The sequence below is a fragment of the Rhipicephalus sanguineus genome, chromosome 8 (genome assembly GCF_013339695.2).
Source record: "Rhipicephalus sanguineus isolate Rsan-2018 chromosome 8, BIME_Rsan_1.4, whole genome shotgun sequence".
Lineage (NCBI taxonomy): Eukaryota > Metazoa > Arthropoda > Arachnida > Ixodida > Ixodidae > Rhipicephalus > Rhipicephalus sanguineus.
In genome coordinates, this window is record NC_051183.1 from 160,589,106 (window position 1) to 160,611,332 (window position 22,227).

The 22,227-nt window shown below is 45.7% G+C and overlaps 1 protein-coding gene and 1 non-coding gene across 2 annotated transcripts; one reads left to right on the forward strand and one right to left on the reverse strand.

Moving 5' to 3' along the window:
- Positions 1–1,407: 1,407 nt before the first annotated feature.
- On the reverse strand, positions 1,408–20,383 carry LOC119402437 (choline transporter-like 1). The gene is made up of 2 exons (XM_037669594.2): positions 19,907–20,383; positions 1,408–3,245 (listed from the first exon to the last, which is right to left on the reverse strand). The coding sequence occupies exons 1-2, from the start codon at positions 20,267–20,269 to the stop codon at positions 1,674–1,676; spliced, it is 1,935 nt and encodes a 644-aa protein (XP_037525522.1). The 5' UTR covers positions 20,270–20,383; the 3' UTR covers positions 1,408–1,673.
- Positions 11,574–11,646, forward strand: Trnat-ugu (transfer RNA threonine (anticodon UGU)). Its single transcript has one exon. It is a non-coding gene; the product is annotated as a tRNA-Thr (tRNA).
- Positions 20,384–22,227: the final 1,844 nt, after the last annotated feature.

Consider the following 22,227-nt stretch of genomic DNA (forward strand, 5'->3'; position numbering starts at 1 on the left):
TCACATCACCTCTAATCTAAACTGGTCACCACATATTGAATACATTATTAACAATGCTAACCGCATGCTTGGTTACTTACGACGTAACTTTTCTAATGCTCCATGTGGCCTAAAATTGCAGCTTTATAAAACACTAATACGGTCCAAACTAGAATATGCAACAGCCGTGTGGGACCCCAGCTACGACAATTTAATAACTTCCCTTGAACTAGTACAGAATAATTCCGTTCGTTTTATATTGTCTAACTACAACAGAACTGCGAGCATAACAACTATGAAAACTTCCCTTGAGCTCCCTTCTCTAACATCTCGTAGAAAAGTTTCTCGTTTAACCCTATTTCACAAGATATATCACCATTCATTCCTACACGACCAGCTACTTCTTCGCCCACAGCACATATCTCGCCGCATTGATCACCATCACAAAGTAGGCATCCCTTCATGTAACACGAAAACTTTCTTCACTTCATTCTTGCCACGTACATCAAAGGAGTGGAACAGACTCCCCGGTGACATTGTTTTCATAAATGATAATCACTTGTTCCGTACTGCATTAGCCAGCATTGTGTGATTAGGCTTTTATTTTGTTTTTGTTGTATTAGCTAACAATGTATAATTATATTCTGTGATATATTAGTATTGTATGTATTAGCTAACACTGTATTATACCAGTTTCAGTTGTATGATCCTATTGTATTCACTGCTTTTGTTTTTGTTTTTTTGTTTGTTTTTTGTTGTTCCTGTTCAATGAATTTTCTGTACCCACCCCCCTCTGTAATGCCACTTGGCCCTGAGGGTAAAATAAATAAATAAATAAATAAATAAATAGAAAATGCATACATACGTAATTTAAGGACCCTAGTTTCTTAAGCTGCGCTGAAAATGCATAAGAATGGAAGCTTGAGCGAGTTGGTATGCGTTCATCTTTGTTGAAACAGCGCTCACTAGACGACGACGAAGTAAAAGAAGGCACAGGACAGGCGCTGCCTGTCCTGTGCCTTCTTTTACTTCCTCGTCGTCTAGTGAGCGCTGTTTCAACAAAGCTGAAAATGCGACTGCGCTGAAATTTGCCTTCCTCCGTGCCCTTCGCACGAGCTCATGGTTGTGTTTTGGTTTCGGTTCTGTATTGCACTGTACGAATGCCATGGGTTGGTGTTGAAAAACTTTAGTTTTGAGAAGGCCAAGAAGGTGAAAAAAAATATTTAAAAAATGAAAAAGCAGCGTTGTGGGTGGCCTTCAGGCTGCCGGTTGTGGGCGCCGCTCTGGCGTTCCTGTTTTACCCAGGCGACGTGTAAATAAAAGAGTGTGTGGAGAGTACTCGTTGAGTGCGGACGTTTCTCTGCTTCAGCGCTTCGCGCCAAACCGCGTTTTCGGGCTGGCTGGCGTCCCCGCCGGTCGCGTTGGTCACCGCCGGTCTTCGCCTGCTGCTGCGCCGGGACTACCAGCACGCAACACAGCACTCATGTTTCCCGACGTATTGCCAGATGGCGTCCATATCTCACACAGCGCCTCTTCTATCGTCTTTACACGACATTTGCAGCGAAGCACGCAGATACGCGGCCAATTTTTTTCACACTGTTTATCATCAGCATGAACAACCAACTAGCCCAGTCCTTACTACATTAAGTTGGACCCTGTGCAGTCGGAGTGAAAAGAGCGTACTTTCTCGAGAGCTAAGCTTGTGCAGGGAGAGGACGCAGCAATGCAGTGTCTCCCAGCAGCAGCCTGCGAAGACTCTCTGGGGCATAAAGGTCTCGGTGGCTCGGCTCCCAGGACAGAACATCCTCCGAGAAGCAGAGCACAAGTGTGTCCACCACCATTCCGTAGAGGGAGAGCACACAGTGGGCCACAAAGTACGAAAACACTGACACAGCTAGCACAGGCACAGCACACAGTTGAAGTTGTGGGTTGCCACGAAGTAGCACCACCGCCAAAAGACCGACCGCAGACGTAACCAGGCACTTGGCCATGAAGAGCAGGAAATCACACGAGCCACTGAGAACCGAGGTGATGGGTGAGCTTTCAGAAAGCACCAAGTAGGCCGTGCGACCAGCTGTGCAGAAAGATGTCCCACGAATGGCGACGACAGTGTATGCATTGTGGCTCACACAACTGAAGCACCACAGCCACCTACAGCAGCGTCCACTGGGTCGTCCACTAGTCCAGTGCTGCAAAGCCATGACTACGAGTCTCGGAAGCCTGCACACAGGTGTAAGGAGTGAGCCCAGGGCAACAGATCCAAGGTGGTAGATGAACAGGCGAGCTGCAGAACGGCCCACAGGCCACACTAGCGTCGTGCGGTCCTTGCAGAAGTACCACGATGCAACGGCCCCGGCAATGACAGCCTGCTGACAGGCCAGCACAAACTCGGCTGCCCAGAGGAGAAACACCAGTTGGAACCACCAGGCAAAGCGTACCCAAGAAGGCTGCTCATAAGTCACCAAGGTCATGTGTCGCACTTCAGCAACAGGTGCAAAGGCTGCAATGGGGAAAGTTTCACGGCTGGCATGGTTAGCAGTGGCCAAATGAAGGAAGACAACTGTCCATGTTGCAAAGAGAGCCATCAGAGCAACCAGAGTCCACAGAGGCTGTACCAAAAGAAAGGGCATGTGGCGAATACAATGTCCAGCTTCGTGAAACAAAGCCAGTCCAGCCTGCTTGTGCAATGCCAGAACAAGAGCCAGCAAAACTGTGGCCAACAGGGTCGCTGCAATTGCAAAAACAAGAAATGCCCGCTCATTTTTAGCAGACTCTTCGAGAAGGCGATCAAACGGTGTCATGTCAAGGTGGACCTTGATGTCCACATAAGTCCACCAGAGTGTAGCTGCTGCAGCAATCACCGAGAGCACTGACACAATGAGCACGGCCTTTGTTGCTACCGCCGCAAATCGATGAAGCAGATAGACCACAGAAAAAGACAGGACACAGGCAAAGGACAGCATACAGCATAACTCGCGCCAGGCAGCAAACAAATCACTAACAACCTGCTGAAGGGTGTCGGCACTGTTGAGATATCCATAGATACTGTGGAGGATAGCTGAACTGGCATCATATGGAACACAGCGATTACGGACAGGCTTGGTGGGCGGCAATGGAAGCCTTGGGCAGGGGCCGAGTCCGGTCCTCTCCTGCTCCTTGTTGAAGAGGTCAAGCACTGTTGCATTGGACAGTGCAGAGGCCTGGCTGTTGGTTGCGACGTCATAACGGCAGAGGGTTGAACCCGTCTCTTCACCAAAGTGACGCACCTGTGTAAGGAAAATAAAGTCTTCAGTTGCTGAAGTATGGAAAGTTTGGCGAGACTGCACGATGAACTAGAACAGCATGAAAAAACGTAGACACAGTGGAAGAAACGTAGAAGGAACAGGACAAGCGCTGACTTTCAACTAAATTTATTAACAGACAGAACATGACATATATACACCTGAAAGGCGGAACAAGGGAAAAAAAAATCAAACGCATGTATAAAACAAAATCTAGTGACATGTACTATCAAGAAATGCCCCTTCTTGTGATGATGTATTTCTTGTGAGGGCAAAGGGGGCGGCTTGTCAACGTCTGGTTTACAGAGCACCTGTTGTCTCTGAAAAATAACGAGTATGCGTATGTGTCTGCCCATTGCACCCAGTGCAAGTGCTCGCCAATGTTTGAAAAAAAAAAAAACAATTCTGTATAATCATAAATATTTCAACATGAGGTTGGTGACAGAGGCAGCACACATTGACGTGAGGGAGAGCAATGCATAGGCCAGCCTTCAATTGCACTGTCATCGCCAGAAGCGGCATTTCTTGACAGTAGTACTTTCACTAGATTTTGCTTCGTACGCGCATTTGATTTTTTTTCCGTTGGTGCTTGCTTCGGGCATATATATGTTATGTTTCTTCTGTTAATAAGCTTAATTAATCTTTTTGTAATTATGAAAGTTTAACAACATCCCAAAACCACAATATGATAATGAAAGACGCTGTAGTGGAGGGCTCTGGAAATTTCTACCACCTGGGGTTCTTTAACGTGCACCTAAATCTAAGCCTCAAGCATTTTCACCTCCATCAAAAATGCAACCGCCGCGGCAGGGATTAGATTCTGCAACCTTCGGGTCAGCCACTAGACCACCGTGGCAGGTTGTTAATAAATCTAGTGGAGAGTCAGTGCTTGTCCTGTTTTTTTTACATTCCTTTTGCTGTGCCTACGCTTTTTCGTGCTGTTCTATTTCATCTTCAGTTGCTGCATAAAGGAAAACATGGTTGTACATTGTTTGCCTTGCAGTAAATGGGATGTGTAGTAATACTTGCCATTGTAGACAATACTTGCCTATGTGGACTAGGACCATCTCGTTCCAGTTCTGATGAAGCCAGCAAAAGGGACAGCTTGGGAAGGCAGCATCAAAGTGAAAAAAAGAATGTAGTCTACCCTGCTATCCAAACAAGATGGCCACTGAGCAGAAGGATGGGAAACCCAATGGAAAGGCCACAGAAAAATGTAGCTGCTTTCGAATGTGCCTGATGGAACCAACATCACATCTTTCTCACAGACACAAGCAATATATGCACTTTTTTAAGCCACTTCTCCTTGAATAAACGTGACACCTTTTAGATGGCACCAGATAAACAGTGTTATTTGGGCTTTCAAGCTGTCTGAAATGCTGGCCAGTATTGGAATGACCATCATTTGCTTTGTGCACGTTGCTTAGAACAAAATTCAATTTGATTTCTAAGGTCATATACAGAGAGCTGAATCCTGAGTATTTTAGACATAAATTCTTTCATGCATTACTTCAGGTGTGCCACAAGGCAGCATTCTTGGGCTGTTACTAATTTTAATGTAAATTAATGACATAATGAATAACACATCTCCACAAGTGTACAGATGATTGCATTTTCTATCCTTCCATTAAGGTGCTGATAATCATAAAATCCTCGGCCACATTTCAATGGTGGCAAAATGCTAGAGGCCCGTGTACTTGGATTTCGGTGCGTGTTAAATAACACCTGATGGTCCAAAATTTCCAGAGCCCTGCACTACAGCGTCCCTCATGATCATATTGTGGTTTTGGGACCTAAAACGCCAGCAATAGTATTATCATCATAAAATCCTCCAAAAATATCTAGAACATTTCTTTTTGGTGCAACACTTGGTCAATGACGCGCAACATTTCTAAAAGTAAAGTTACCTTTTAGCCACAAGCATACTACTTCTATGTATTTGTATCAAATAAACTAAAATCACTGTTTTGCATCATACTCAATATAAATATGTTCTTGTTGACAGCATACAAAGTCATAAAATACAATAACATATTTCCAACTTTTCCATGGTCAACACACATTGCATACATATGTGCCAATGCTTTGAGGTCATCGAGGTGCATATGCTGCAAGATTTAGGATTCATTTGTTCAACACTGCATCTATCAGGTGTCGCCGTAAGAAATACTAGATCGAAAAAGACAAATCTGTTCAGACTAGAGCTTCGTATTTTATTTAACATTACTAGAATTATTGGACACAAGGCCCACCACTGTAAAAGCTGGCACCACTATTAGCGTGTCGTGCTTGACAGGATCACGCGGTCACAATGGCTGCGTTGGCTAAAAACTAAATTTTAGAATACCACCTGCACTGTAATTCTGATCAAGAGGGCAGGTTTTCCTGCACATGGTGTGTGCTTGACAACATTTTGAAAGCACTGTAATATGTAGTCACTGTCTTTTAGGGAATCTTGTATGGTAGGCAAGTGCTGGAGCCTTAGAGCAGGACGTATGCAATGGATCCCATGGTCAGCCTTCACATGCAGGGCAAGAAGCTGCCTGAAGCTTGGAATGCGAAACTTAAAACTGATAAGCAGACATCAGCTACAAGACATACATGCAGCCAGCACTTGTAGCGAGCAAGATTTCTGCTTCGGCATGGGGCTCCAATGCTCGGTGGGTAGCAGAAACCGCTCACTGAGTTACTCGAGCCAGAAATTTTTCTCGGGGGGCGAGGACTGGCTTCGCCGATCGATGCTAGCCCATGCACGCTGGCTCATGAAGCTTTTCTCCATCCCTCAATATCCCACCTTAATATTGCCCCCAAAATTGGGTTGGTTCACTACAAAAGTAAAGTTGGTCCAAAGCCCATTTGTTTTCTGCAGAGCCGTATGTATTCCTGTCAGAAGGGGGCCATGCCGTTTACGTCATAGACATGATTTTGCCACCGAAATTGCTCGAGAACTCGCCAAAGAAGGTTATGCATTAAAAATTTCTATCATGGTCTCTAAACCTTGTTTCTGGCCCACTGTTAAGCTACAAGCTAGTTGCTGCAATAACTTCTCTCTTTTTCACTGTGATGTCTACTGCGGTCATTTGGAGAACTAGTTCAGCAAACGTTGTTAAGTGACATTGGTTCACCTTCACGTTGCACAATGCCACATGTGTCTCCTCGTAGACCTTCAACAGCAATCACGAAATCTGCGGTGTGAAGCCTTGGGTCTAGGAATGTATCGACGCCATAAATACTGGCTAAGTTCACTGGAATGGAAAGGAATCCAAAGGAAGGCTCATGTTTGTCTTGGCCCCAAACAATGCATGTACTAGATTAAGAAGCAGCAGGAAATTGCCCACTGGGGAGACTGATGTGCATACAGTGTGACACTGCGTGAGAAACAATGATAATGAAACTTCCAGGAATTTGGAAGAAAACATCAGCCTTCCTGATGGCACACACAAGTGCCCAAGTCCCTTAAGCCTCAACAAAGCTATTTTTTAATAGCTTTGATAACGTTAACAGAACGGTTGCTTGTGTACAGTTAAATGCTCAATTGCTGTGGTCGTGCAATCTCTGAATTGAGGCTTCATTCTGGCATTCTTCATTTGCCTGCCTTTTATGCAAGAAGCCTGTTTGGGGATACTCTGTTGCGGCGACCACACACCATGTGTGCTCACTGTATGTATTCTCTAAACAGGGAGCATCAGTGAACAATTCTAAGGTTTCCTTTCGTCCAAGGTTATAGTTTTGATTGTAAAAGCTTCCCTCATTTCAAAAGTGCTTACAAAAATGACAAGCAGGGCTTCCGCGTGGCATTTTTGTAGAGTGCCGATCTAAGAGGAGCTTGCCAGCATTATCCTACCTAGCGTGCGAATGAGGCGAGTCTGTAACCGCTCGCCTTCAGTAACAAAAGCATGACACAAACTAAACCCGACCTCTCGGTGCAGCTCATCGTGACATAGCTCTGGTATTATTATTTCATAAGTACAGCCATCTGTACATTGGATAGGGTGCACAACTAGCTCAATTTGGTGTGCCATGCTTTGCCTGCTCCGCTCTTCCAAAAGCCACTTGGAACCACCTGCCCAACGCCACAGTCACTGAGCGTGACCAAGAAAATTTCTGGCTTCTTATAACACCTTTCTTGAATAACCTACATATTGTTTTTGAAATTCCCTTTCCCATCATTAATATGAAATTACACGTTAGATACTATTTTGTAATAGCCTCAATAGTCCCTAATGCTAAAACTTTAGCGCAAAAAGTGCACAGCGGACAAAGAAACGACAAGGACAAGCGCTTGCACTTGACTGTGCACAATTTTATTGCTTAAAGAAGCTGTCACGTTCAGAAGCGTAGGTATATACAGTCGAACCCACTTATAACGATACCGGTTTTAACAATATGTCAGTTGTAATCATGAATAGCTGCTGCACTGTCTATTTTGTATGTTTTCCATGGTGAAATAACCCGCTTACTACAATGCGTCCATGCCGCGTCATTGGTTATAATAATGAAGTCTGGCTGTCCACGCTGAAAGGCAATCGAACGTGAAATCCATAAAGACCCAGGTGAAAATTTCCTGCTGGTTCGCTACTGGTTCCAGTAGTGATGGTTTATTAGCACATTCCCAGCAGCTACTGGAACCAGTAGGTGATGGAACCAGTAGGTGATGGAACCAGTAGGTGATGGAACCAGTAGGTGATGGAACCAGTAGGTGATGGAACCAGCAGGCGATGGAACCAGTAGGTGATGGAACCAGCAGGCCACGGAACCAATAGCTGCTGGTTCCAGCGCAATTGGCTCCCCTCAAGAGCTTGTAGTTCCATTGATGTAGCTTTTTCAAAATTCCATTAAGAACACGTATAACACAGAAAGGTCCATTTGAAGTAATATATTTCATCTGAAAAATCTTTGTATACACTTGAAATAGTTCATTTTTCCAGCTTCAGTTTGCGATTGACATTTTGAATCTTTTTGGACAGAGATCCGCAGGAGGCCTTGATCCACTCAGTGGTGTTTGTGTTGTTGAAGGCACCCGAGTGACGCGCAGGCAATCTGTAACAAAATAAAAGGTTTGATTGCCCATGCAGATCATGACTGCAGACATCTAACTTTTGCATAGCCATTAATTCCCTCAACAAAGTAGATTTAAACATATTGTTACGCTTGCGACCGTTAAGGCTAGAAGGGGCCGTTTATTACGTCGTGAAGGTGAGCTCAGGAGCGGCCGGCTAGTTAGAGGTTTTCACCTCGTATTCTCCCTTTCTAACCCGGAGCGGCAAGCACGATCACTGGTCTTCTTTGTTTTCGTCCATATGCGCAACAATGTTAATTCTTTTTGTTGCACGGAGACAGAGCTCCTTACACAAACCGGTATGTGTGCTTCGCGCATATATATACATCGCGTACTACACCAAGGTGCAATGACACTGCGCTTAATAAAGCACAGAAGCGGTCGCGACAGACGTTCGCTACATATTTGAAATATATAAGTGCAACACTTACCGACAAATGGAAGAATGAGAGCTGAGGAAATCTGTGTCCCTCGATCGGCACTGTCAACACGCCGCATAGTACAGCACCAAAAACCACTCGGATATGCTGCTATTGACTCGTTACACTTTCCACAGATGAAACTGAACAAAAACTATTACATGTTAATTAATGCCGCACAGGTTCTGCTAGTATATACTCGCTACTTCGCTGCACGAGCGAGCACACACATGCAAAGAAGGCATCACGACTAGCCGTCATGTGCTGTACGAAGCTACGGCGCTATGCGATGTCATGATAATTTATACAGTGTATGGGCCACCATTGTAATGCTGGTACACGTAAATAAAAAATTCAACTTTTTCACAATGTAGTATTTATATTATAAAGTTGGTCACTATTTAGCAATAGCGTCGGAAAACATCAAGAAAAGATACGAGACTAATGCTACTGAGATGTCAACAAAAATGACCTCACTTAGCAATGCCGCGTTCTTTACGGCGGTGTTCGCTTCAGTTCGCTGCTGTCCGATCGTGGCAGCTGAGGATATGGTGAATGTTCATAACAAGAAGCTCCTTTTCGCAGGGAAGTAACCGCTATGCCGTGAACACTACCTGTTTGCGCAACGATTAAGTATGACCAAACTTTAGTTGGACGTTTACATTAGCAATATGAGACGTGTCGGTCTACAGGAAAGGTCGAATAAAAGTGCGTTTTTTTCCCGGCGATATGTTCTTTCCCTGTCGTACTGGGCACTTTAGATCTCTGTTGTAAAATGTGCACTATGTACAGTGTGATGAAGATTATGATCTTATGAAACACCATGCTATGTACGTCACTTGTTTATAGCGCACTGTAATGCAGCTGGAGTTGTTTTTGTACTTCAAGAGAGGAAAATTTTCTGCTAGCACATTATTTCCCAACTGAAACTGGAAAATTTTCCAGCTGAAAATATGACTTCCCGACTCTGAAAATGCCCTTACAAGCTAGGAATGGTTCTTATTTCCAATTCCAAGCCAGAGCGATTTCTAGCTGAAAACGATGCTTGAAAGAGGATTTGCAGCTGTTAATTCACACCGATTTCATATGTGCATTGCTAGAACCAGTTCAAGCCAACTGAAAACCAGCAGGTTACCTGGTGGTTCCAGCAGCATCCTAGGAGAAAACCAGTATCTTGCTGGAACCAGTACACAAAACCAGTAGGCACCCTGCTGGAACCAGTACAGTCAGCAGGATGCTTGCTGGGACCAGCATAAAACCAGCAAGCACCCTGCTGGAACCAGCAGAGGACCAGTAAGCATCCTGCTGGAACCAGTACAACCAACAGGAAACCAGCAGCTGTCCTGCTGGTTCCACCAGAAACCAGCACAAACCAGCAGAAAGCCAGCAGGAAATTTTCACCTGGGGAGAGAAGAAAACAAGAAATTCGAGCCGCCACCCGCTGGTGCGAACTCGCAAAAGAATCGCTGCACCCACGCCGTGCTAGTAATCACTTGGATTCTTGGTATGCTTTACCGCACAACACTCTGGGAGTGCAGCATAAAGCGGACTCTTAGAATCCTCTACGGCCGCCAGCGGACGGACTGGCCAGATGATCAACGTGGCATCGGTGGCAGCTTTGACTGATGAAGTTTCACACCTGAGATTCGAGTAAGAAGTTTGAGAAATCAGAGTTCCAGCGTCCGAAATTTCATACCTGTTCCTATACATGATTGACTCTATGGGTCTTGTGGCGGTGCCGTGAAAGCGTCCAAATTTTCAAGCATGTCCAAAAAATCGGCAGTTGAGTGTATTCTTCTGTATCGTCCTTATAGCCGATCTGCGATCCAATATTATCGTTTTCTCCCAACAGTCTGTTTCCCCCTATTTTGCATTTTTTCATACAACCCGTTTATAATCACGAAACTTTCGTGGCACTTGAATATTGTGATAAGTGGGTGCGACTGTAGATGTATGTTTTTATGCCTGTTTCTTCTATGGTAAATATTGCGGCTTAACGTCTGTCTTGCGCCAGCTCGCGCTTCTTGTGGCAGCGCACTGCATTGCGCATGAGACAGACCTGCGAGGAGAAGGAGTACGTTCCTCGAAGCTAGGCAGATGTGTGAAACTCTCTAGAGGACTTTGCGCCCAGTTTTCAGGGCACAAGTTCTCCCACAATATACAAGTGCTTCCCCTCTTTGAATATTAATGAGCACTAACAGACAATAATGCCAAGGAAAGTATAGGGCATGTTTTTAGTAGTAAATGTATGGTAAATGTGAAGAAAGAAAAGTGGACGAAAAGATAGCTTGCTGCGGGCAGGGACCGAACCTGCGACCTTCGAATAACGCATCCGATGCTCTACCAACTGAGCTACCGCGGAGGCCATCCCCCCGTCCACTTTATAGGATATATATAAACATTTGAACGTGGGAGCGTCAGGTTCGGTCCCTGCAGGTTTGGTCCCTGCCCGCGGCAAGCTATCTTTTCGTCCACTTTTCTTTCTTCACATTTACCATACATTTACTACTAAAAACATCCCCTATACTTTCCTTGGCATTATTGTCTGTTAGTGATCATTAATATTGTGTATAACAAAGAAAACGAGCCCTTAAAATTAACACTTCTTTCCTTCATTCATAGTGAGGGTCTCGTTCTGGCAGACTTGATGCTTTCAGGTAGTATGCGAGGTATTATTGGTTAGCTGCCAGCTCGTTATAAGTTCACGTGCTACGTGACGCCAACAGGCAGAAAAAGAGTGTTCCACACTCGCCGTCATGGCTACTGGCGGCGCTGACTGACGCTCCCACGTTCAAATGTTTATGTATATCCTATAAAGTGGACGGGGGGATGGCCGCCGCGGTAGCTCAGTTGGTAGAGCATCGGACGTGTTATTCGAAGGTCGCAGGTTCGGTCCCTGCCCGCGGCAAGCTATCTTTTCGTCCACTTTTCTTTCTTCACATTTACCATACATTTACTAATAAAAACATCCCCTATACTTTCCTTGGCATTATTGTCTGTTAGTGCTCATTAATATTGTGATAACAAAGAAAACGAGCTCTTAAAATTAACACTTCTTTCCTTCCCCTCTTTCAATGCGCTACAATATCAGTGCAGTCCTCACCTTTGCGTCTTTCTAATTTCTATGCTTAGATCTACATTAAATGTGAAGCATTTCTTGATGAACTTGAAGGCACAGCCAAAACAGCCATTGAAAATTTTCACAACACACCAATTAAATTGCATGCATTAAATGGGAGAAAGACATATTATGACGTCTCAGTCGGAACGAGATTTAGTTGGTCGTGACGTCGGGAGAGAACAAGCGCCATGGACACGATGATGAAGAGCACACACCCGAAGACGATGATGATGAAAGACAAATGCGTGATGATGATTACAATAACGCAGAGATGAGGAAGAAGTGCATAATAGATGCCTACACTAATTCCCCACACGTGGAAACGGCCAGCCTGGCCGCTGCAAGTCAAGGCGACGAGCAACGTCGCGAGAAGCGCTTCATGCGAGAGACGTGAACAATCTCGGTACTGCGGTAATGGTGGTCACTTGGGACGACGAGTGGTGTCACGCGATAGTTAACAGGCGAAGTCTACTCCAAGACTATGTATGGGCCAATGAACCGAGGCTGAAACTTGTCACACAGACCAGGTGTGCGAAGTGGTGTCAAAAGCAGCACCTCGTCACCAGGTCAGAAGGAGACAATGCGATGGTATATGTCGTAAACGATCTTCCTGGCTTGTTGCGTGGCTTCTGTGTTCATGCGAGCGCGCTGGCGACGCTGCGCAAGTCTCGAAATATATTCTTCACAAGAAGTCGGGGATGAATGGCCATTGCAGGTGAAGAAAGAAATGTCAAGAAAAAATGTAGGCAAACACCCGTAAACGAGATGAAACGGTGAGTAGCCGGTTGTGCGTTGAACGGCCGTGTTGTAGGCGAAAGTGAGAAATGGTAGTAGTTTATCCCAGTTTTTGTGGTCTGGTTGAATGTAGACGGCGATCATATCGGCAAGGGTTCGATGAAATCTTTCGATCAGGTCGTTGTTTTGAGGATGGCAGCTAGACGCTGTCTTGTGTGTAGTGCCAGAAGCGCGTAGGACTTCACTTAACAGTTGTGATAAGAATGCCCTTCCACGGTCGCTCAGGAGTACTCTGGGAGCACCATGACGCAGAATTATGGCGTGAAGGACGAAGTCAGCAACTTCCGAAGCTGAACCAGTAATCACTGAAGTTGTCTCAGCATAGCGCGTCGGGTGGTCCACGGCGGTCACTATCCATCAATTTCCAGCGCCAGTGACGGGAAGAGGCCCATAAAGGTCAACACCTACGATCTCGAATGACGTTGCGGGGCATGAAATTGGCTGTAATTGGCCGGCAGGAGCAGATGTAGGGAGTTTGGGATGCTGGCAAGAAGAACAGGAACCTACATACCTTGCTACGCTGGCTGAAAGGCCAGGCCAATAAAAATGGCTTCGAATGCAGGGTTTTGTGAAAGCCAAGATGGCCAGCTGTCAAATCGTCGTAAAAGGCGTTAAGGACATGATGTCAAAGAGAGCGTGGTAGAACGGGCACCCAGAGTTGACCATCAGGTTGGTAAATGTGACAGTACAGGACACCATTCTCCAGCTTAAATTGCGAGAGTTGATGATGAAGCCGCGCGTTAGGTGGATGGGATACTGCAGAGAGGTGATCTATAATGCGCCGGCAGTACAGGTCAGCCAGCTGGCGAGAGCTAAATGGTTGATCGTGGTCGGCTGGTAGCTGGTCCATCGAGGCGAGCGAGGTAACTGAACTAGAAGTGACGTCCAAGCTGGTGTTGTCGAAAACGGTTGCGGGAGCGTCGAGCGGAGCGGTAGGTAGTGGGCAACGAGAAAGAGTGTCGCCGTTTTGATGTTTTTTTCTAGACTTGTAAATGATGTCAGTCATACTCTTGGAGACATAGAATCCACCGACTGAAGCGTCCTGAGAGGTTCTTTAGTGTAGAAAGCGAGCATAAGGCGTGGTGGTTCGTAACGATGGTAATGATTCATTCTCTTATTTGTCTACTTTAATTGTGTATCTTTTGATGGACATGCATTGTATGTTGAAAGTGCATAGTGGTGGTTTTTCAAGATTTGAATCTTGATTATAGTGATGTTTAGGATACAAGTGCTATTAAATTATCTCTATTTCACTGTTTAGTTTTTCATTTTTCTGAAAGCTGCAAGAAACACGTCACTTTGGATTCGTGTCATAAAATTTTTGCTCATGTTTTTATGCATAGTTTCTTTCTTTTTTTCTCTGTGCATGCACCTGTTCATGCATTGTATTGATTTTTTCTTCTTCTTTTTTTTGCACGTTTGCTGCTTGTTGCCAAAGAAGGACACAGTCAAGCCGTTATGTGGCTTTTTGTCTGCGTTCCTGTTATCTGTACTATGTATAGATGTGAAATAAATAAAGTTCAAGTTCAAATGACGGCCGTGCAAATAAGGATGAAACTTCTGTACTGACCAAACCACAGCCAGGCACTCCTGCTCAGTGATCGTATAGTTCTTGTTGGAAGGGGTCAGTACATGACTAGTGTATGCAACAAGTCTCTGTCGTGAAGAGTCGTCGTGTTGCAAAAGAACAGCACCTATACCGCGGCTGCCAGCGTCTATGTGCAGGAGAGTCGGTGCGGTCTCATCAAAATGGCAGAGTACAGGGTCTGACATGAGGGCTCCCTTTAGCGGGTCAAACACCAATTGACATTCTTCAGACCAGACAAATGGTACACCGGAAGCAAGGAGCTTGTGCAGTGGCGCAGCCATTGAAGCGAAGTTCCGTATAAAACAACAAAAACAGGATGCGAAACCAAAAAAACTTCGCAAATCCTTAGGCCTTTCGGGGCGAGGAAATGAAGGACTGCAGCAATCTTGTCAGGGTCAGGGCGAATTCCGTCCTTGCTCACGACATGACCGAGAACCTTGGTGGATTTGCAGGAGAAACAGCATTTCTTGGTGTTAAGTTGTAGACCAGCGCTGGCGAGGCCTGTTAAGACTTCATCCAAGCGTTGCAGGTGCTGAGGAAATGTTGATGAAAAGATGACAATAGGCAGTTTTAGAATAGCGTATGCTAAGTTAGCGTTAGCGTTTGCGGCCCGCTATTTCTGTCACTTAATGGGAACCTGCAAGCGGTTAGCGTACAACGCATGTGCAGTTGCGCGAAAAGCCAACGCAAAGCTTTGCGTACGCTATTCTAAAACTGCCTAATGTCATCAAGGTAGCAGAGGCAAGTCTTCCATTTCAGGCCACACAGCACGGTGTCAATCATGCGCTCAAAAGTTGCGTGTGCATTGCAGAGCCCAAAAGGCGTCACGATGAATTTGTAGAGTCAGTCGGGATTGCAAATGCTGTTTTTTCTTTATCGTCTTCGTGCATGGGAATTTGCCAATATCCCGAATGCAAATCGAGGCTTGAAAAGTATTCCTCGCCTTGTAGGGAATCAAGGGCATCGTCAATGTGTGGCACGGGGTACACGTCCTTGTGAGTGATCTTGTTAAGCGCCCTGTAATTGACGCAAAAACGCACAGAACCATCCTTTTCTCAGACCAAAACAACCGGTGACGACCAGGGGCTAGTTGATGGACGGATTACCTCTCGTTGGAGCATGTCAGCGACTTTTTCCTTGATGATTTTGTGCTCAGCAAGAGACACACGGTATTGGCGGCGGTGCACAACAGATGTCTGAATGCGATGCGCTGCAGTGGTAGTCTGGACCAACGTCGAGGAGTAGGCGTCAAAAGAATCGGCGTGTTTTGTTAACAAAGCAAGCAACTGCTGTGCCTGCGTAGCGGACAAGTCATCGCTGAGGAGTGCAGTAAAGGGAGAGGAAGAAGCAGGCTCACAAGTTGTAGGGTCGTTGGTAGAGACAGGTGTAAGCGGTGCTACGCTCACAGGCTCAGCATCGGCAACGCAGGCCATCGTGGTGCCCTGTGGAAGAAGAATTTTCTCCGATGTAGCGTTCATGAGCATGACGAGCGCGGAGCTGTTGCGAAAGCGAACCACACCTGACGCAAGAGCTATGCCCTTGGTAATGCAATGGGATGAAGGGGACACCAGGACATCACCGTGGTTGATGTCCTTAGACGTAAGGGTCACAATTTGCTCTTGACGTTGCGGTAGTTCAAGATCTTCCGTAGCGAGCAGCTGAAGTGGCTTGTAGATGTTGTTGTCTAACCCAGCACCTCCACCACATATGACGTCTCAGTCGGAACGACGTTTATTTGGTCGCGACGTCGGGAGCGAACAAGCGCCACGGACACGATGATGAAGAGCACACACCCGAAGACGATGATGATGAAAGACAAAAGCGTGATGATAATTACAATATTGCAGAGATGAGGAAGAAGTGTATAACAGATGCCTACAATATCATTTGTCATAGCTGGCAACCAACCACATGGTACAGATCATAAATAAATGTACCGCATCAGCAGTTCTGGTGATGGTTGCATAGTGGAAAATTTGTGCACACCACATGAAGATAACGAAAAAGTACACAAGAACCAGTGCTAACTTACAACTGACCTTTATAATTATTCTATAAGAAAGTGCATACATACATTCCCGATAACCAGGGCCACAACTACCGGGGGGTTGAGGGGGTTCTGACACCCCCCCCGAAATTTTTTCATGCTTAAGCTTTTCGAGTGACACTAAAATACTTGCACGCCTTCACAGCGACCACCACTTGCCAAAGTTAGCCGTTCTACACACAAACACCCTCCGAAAAACATTTCTGGGTACGGCCCTGCCGATAACCACCTTATAATCGCTGCACATGAGCAACATGGCACCGCATATTTCTTCACATAAAAACGATAAAACCATTAGGAAAACCGATACACTATCACATCATGTTTAGCAAGTTAATTTCGTCTTCATTCAATGTGATGGACGGTTGACTAACACATGCGTCTTGAAGTCTGGAGATATGCCAACCTTTTACAATGTCTCTCTTTGTCTGATAAGAGTGAACATACAAAACAGCAGTTTGATTACACCATGGACAATGAACAACACGCACAATGTAATGCTAAATGCATGTCAGGCCTTCCTTTCGGGTTGGCCAAGTATTCTTTTAAAGGGACCCTGAAACGGTTTTTTGAAGTTTTGTCAGCGTTTAGGCTAGAGCATCACCAAATCATTCGCACCGCAAATTAAGCGACGCACTGTGTACCAAGGCCACTACGTAGAATTATATCTATACCCTTCTCCTCACCACTGCCTTGCATCGTCAACTCATGAGACACGCTAGCATCGCTGGCAATTGCAGCGGTCTCATGATCGCACTCGACAGTTTGAGGTTCGCCCAGTCATGGCCTCCGATACTGCGCACAATCTCAGAGGCCATGGCACAGTCTGGAAACAGAAACAAAGCCCTCGCGGAGTGGTTGATATCTGCTCCGACAGGTACCGCCACACTACCAGCCCATCTTATTTTATTCTCCTATACGGCAGCAACCTTTAAAAGCATGCGGACAAACAAAAAGAATTTGAGAACGATCACCGATAAGTGTAAACTAGGGCAATGTGGTTGTGTCTCCGGGGGTGAAGTTACAGCCGCAGACACGTGGATCGTGGCGTTGACAGGATAGTGAAAGCGCGACGAACTGAAGCGATTCCGCTCACCAGATGCCTCACAAACATTACACGACGTCAGAGCTTTACAAGTCACCAAGTGCTAGATATGTAGCACACAGCACAGCTAGGGCAATTAATTCAATGTGTCCAAGAAAAGAAACCTCGAGACTGAGGCTCAGCTCACGTCAACGTGGAGGACGTTGTAACACAGGCAAAAGATGCTGGCTGCCCACAGGAGGTTCAGTGAAGTGTACTGGACATATCCAATCAGATCGATCACTGGGTGCTACGTGTATTGGAACAAAGGTGCAAGAAGTTGAAAGCTCTATCGGCTGAGCCGCTGCGATCTGTAGCGATTCACAAGTTTAAAGTCTTGTGATAAATTACACAGTTGACGCAGAGAGCTTAAATCAGTCCTCAAATGATTCTTAGGACTTGCTTCACCGGCTCAATGCATTTATACAAAATCATCAAAACATTTTCAGGGTCCCTTTAACCTTACATTTAAACATCAGACGGTCTGACCTACATAGCACTGGCCACATTTGAACGGGATCTTGGAAACTATATTTCTTTTGCAATCTACAACCTGGCGATGAGGGCGCTTCAAACACTCCTTGGTGATACTATTGGGCTTGTCTTTGTATAGATTATTTACAGCAGGGCAAACACCCCCAATTTTGTTTCTTGCCGAGAAAACTACACTCGCACCATACTTAGCGGCCCCCTTCATAGTTTATGTGAAAAACCATTCAAGTCGGGGATTACCGAAATTTTCTTAAGTGTCTTGGCTTCTTTGCATCCCTTTCTCCTCAAACTTTATTTTCTTCAATAGCCTTTCGCTTGCAGTTAGAACTGAGGTGGGCTATCTGGCCTTTTTCCAGCCGAAACTTGTGCTCTAGAAACAATTCATTTGCCTTGTGCTCGCACATTTTTTGTTAAAGCTGATTAAAGCTGTTAAAGTGCAAGTTTTCCGCTATGCAGCCGAACCGACTAGCCCGCCTTTTCGTCTTATTGCTGGTGATGGTTGTTTAACATTAGTTGTACTAGTGGTGGTGTGTAACGTTGATTGTAGTTGTTGCTCCGACAACAACGTAATAAACATTGCGTGTGTACGTACTAGTGAGTGATCCAGTGTTGCTTGACCCTGCAGCTTATGCTGCAGCCCCACACTGTCCTGGAGGAAACTGACGTAACGTACATTAAGTCGGAGCATGAGCTGCCTTTTAGACGTCGCTGTGCAGTCAGCATACCAGGCAAGCCCGCATTACATACAGCACTACTTCATTTGCACAAACATTTTGATCCTAACACCTGGCTAACAACGCAGCACAAGCAGCTCTTCACATGACATAGATTCCCACAATGCGTGGGATCTGCCGGAATGTCCTTATTCATTGCTTTCTCCAATGCTTCCCAACTGCTGCATACATTAGAATGTTTCACTCTACTTCCCTCATCACACAATGTCTCTAAGGGCCTGTAAGAAATAAATATTATTCAACCAATGGAGGGGCAGCAAAAGAAATAATGCAATGGTGACTCTTGTGGCCCAGATGTGTGCAAGCTTCTCACAAACTACATTACATTCCAGAAGCACACGTTATTGGGCTAGTCGGTTCATGTTCTTTCAGAAGGCACGGATGTGGCTACTTCGCGCAAAGAAATCACAAGGGAAGGGTTAAGGGGAGCGCAAGCTTTCAACTGTTTATTCAAAATTTACTGCAGTAGTAGTATATATATGCAACAAAACTTGAAATTCGGCGGGATGGTGCATAGCTGATGGGAAACGTTGTGCGCAAAAACCAGACAATTCACAAGACAGGACATGCGCCACTTTAATCTAACTTTATTTGCGGCTTCGCCTGCAAATATATGAAGAAAACACATGCGCAGAAATCAAATGCATTGTCACAAGCATGTAACCACATCAGTAAAAATAATCAAGAAATTCCGTTTCTGCCTTCTAGAGCTTCACCGATGTGTCAATGACACACCTACCCCATATCTTCGTGATATGAAACGCTTAGCAGCGACTTTGTCTGGGCAAGTTGGTGCGACATTTGCAAAATAGATAAGCCATATCTCTCTCTTCACACACACACACACACACACACACACACACACACACACACACACACACACATCTCACGAATCCTGCATTTTTGATATAAATATCAGTAGTGTAGCCAGAAATTTTTTTTTTTTTGGGGGGGGGGGTGTTCAACCATACTTTACGTCTCATGAGTGTGTCTGTGTGCGCGTGAATATATACATATGCAAAATTGAAAAAATCCGGGCGGGGGGAGGGTTTGAACCCCTAACTGGCTACGCCAGTGATACATATATATATATATATATATATATATATATATATATATATATATATATATATACATATATATATATATATATATATATATATATAAAATCTTACACAGAGACAGAGGGAGTTGAAACATTGAATTTCTCCACTAGTTACGTTCTGTCGGACCTTTCACACTGCGATCACACAATGCGTGCATAATGCCGAACTGATAAGGTGGCATCGGATGTGTGGAATGCGTACCTCGTCCATGGTGTGGAGCGCGCGGAACGGACACTGGCTGACGCATATCTTAAGCGAGTTGCGCGGGTCGGCGACATCCAGATAGAAGAGGTACGGCTTGTCGCTCGCGTCCATGCCCGACAAGGCCAGGCTGCCGATCGGCGCGTTGCGCGCGCCGCACACGTTGCCGAAGCTGTCGTAGCCGTGGACAAGGCGGCGTGGGTCGCCGAGTGCTAGTGCGAACGACGCCACAAACACGGCGACACCAAGCAATGCGGCGAGTGCGAACAGCCACGGCAGGTCGGTGCAGCCGCGGGCTTTCGACGGTGCACCGCTGGGCTGTGCCATTGCTCCTAGTGGCGTTGGGCGCGCAGCGGCCAGCATGTCCACGGATAAGTGAGGGGGTCCAAAACTTTGCGCATTTCACACACGAGATCCGTTCAAGTCGTGCGCACTGTCGGCCGCGGGATCGTGGAGGCGCGACGGAAAGCCAGGGAGTCCACCAACCAACCTAAGCCGACGTTTTATCCCTAGATTGACGACCAAAAACCCCTAGATTACATAAAGATTCTGCAAAGAGTGTGACGTCACTGTCAACGCTGTTAGAAGGGTGCTCCGTTGCTGACCCGAAAATTACAGTTTTGATTTTGGCCGCGGCGGTCGCATTTTGCTGGAGGTGAAATCATAGAGGCCCATGCAGGCCAGGAATATTTTTCTGGGAGAGGGAGCTAGGGCCCATTGCTGAATGCCTTGAAAAACACCCATTTACTCTCACAACCAAGGATTCCGGGAAGGGGGAGGGGGCAGGCGCGTAGCCTGCCCCCTCCCCCTTTGAGGGGGGGGGGGGGGGCTGAAATTCAATAAGCCTACCAGGTGACTTTCAAGAAGTTTTCAGTTCTCTGTTTCGGCGTCTATTATTATGGCATTCCGCATCGTGAAAATCCGTGCACGTGATGCGTGCACAGACACCTTGTTCAAGCAATATATACGTTACGCAACTACATTTCAGTGCAGTTGCTTGCTTCATGACAACGTGTACATTAATATGAGGGTGTATGCTACCAACGAGAAAATATGACAGACTGCAATAAATATTTTCTGTTTGGTATATTGTTTTTATTTGAAACGCAATTATAAATAAAATATACATTTCGTGCATGCAACTGTTCTGTAGGTCCGTACATGAGCATCGAACGTACAGGTGCTCCCAAAAGAATTTGGAGCGCCGGAGCGGTGGCCGCTCGTTGGCGGAGCGCGCCAGTGAAAAAGTAGTGCCAGTGCCTGCGCGTGCGCGGTTTCCCTAGCAAGCGCGCCTCGTTCTCCAAAGCATCTAAATAGGTGTTGGTTTGCTCCAGAAGAATAGAGCTGGGTGCTTTTTAGCGTTTTGCGGATGCGGATGCGGTCTCAACGCTCTGTGCACGCGTATGCACGCCGTGGAGCATACGTGCGCGTGCATGCGCGTTAATGGGCATCCGTGCTTTTGAAAGTCAATAGTTTAACTGGCTCATTAGTTGCGGAATGTGACCATCCCGCCGCTCATTTTCGACAACACCTGCGGTAGCAAAAATCAGAAAGCGGCATACTGCACCTCAACCGTTCAATAAAGCACGTAAAAGTGTATTAAGCACCAAGTAACTTCGAGTAATTCAAAAGTCCAAAGGCTAATCTTAAGTAATTAGGGTAATTAGGAAGACCACAACACGGACACCACACGAAACATTTATTGCAGCTAGCTAATATGTTTTACTAGGCAAGTAAACGTAATTATTAATTAAATGTTTTTGACACGCGCACGATAATACAAAGAATGAAGCATAAATTCCAGACTGCGTGTTAATACTGGTCACGCCAAATTAAAGATAATTACGAGTTCCACTAATTACAATCAATTCAAGGCTCCGCAACAGCGAGTCCGTAAATTCAACGATATGACGGTCAATCAATAGTCACAACTAATTAACCAGAATGAAGCAATTGGAAACAGAATGACAACGACGCGTAACGTTTTTGTCGTCAAAGTCGTTTTGAGAATCGATAAGAGCGCCTATATAGCTTTTTTTTTATTTTTGGCGATGGCACTTCTGTCTCTTCAGATACGCCTGCATGATACGTTACTATAGATTTGCCATGCGTGACTGTGTGTAGCGGGGCAAAAGGTGCACTTTCATCCGACGTATTCGTGAGCAGTTTGCGCGCCCGATTGGTAAGAAGATGTGAAGATATAAAAACCATCGAACTGTCGCGAAATTCAGCCCTTTTCCTGTCGAGGCAGCATGCCGAAGAGAGTGCCAATCGACGAGCGGAGAAGGATAGTTGACCTAGAGCACTGCACGGGCCGATTT

Excerpts from the sequence above, each read along its gene's own strand:
- LOC119402437 (XM_037669594.2), bottom strand. The coding sequence starts at position 20,269 with ATGCTGGCCGCTGCGCGCCCAACGCCACTAGGAGCAATGGCACAGCCC. Across the intron at positions 3,246-19,906 it reads CGCTCCACACCATGGACGAG|GTGCGTCACTTTGGTGAAGA; the intron begins GTACGCATTCCA and ends TTCCTTACACAG.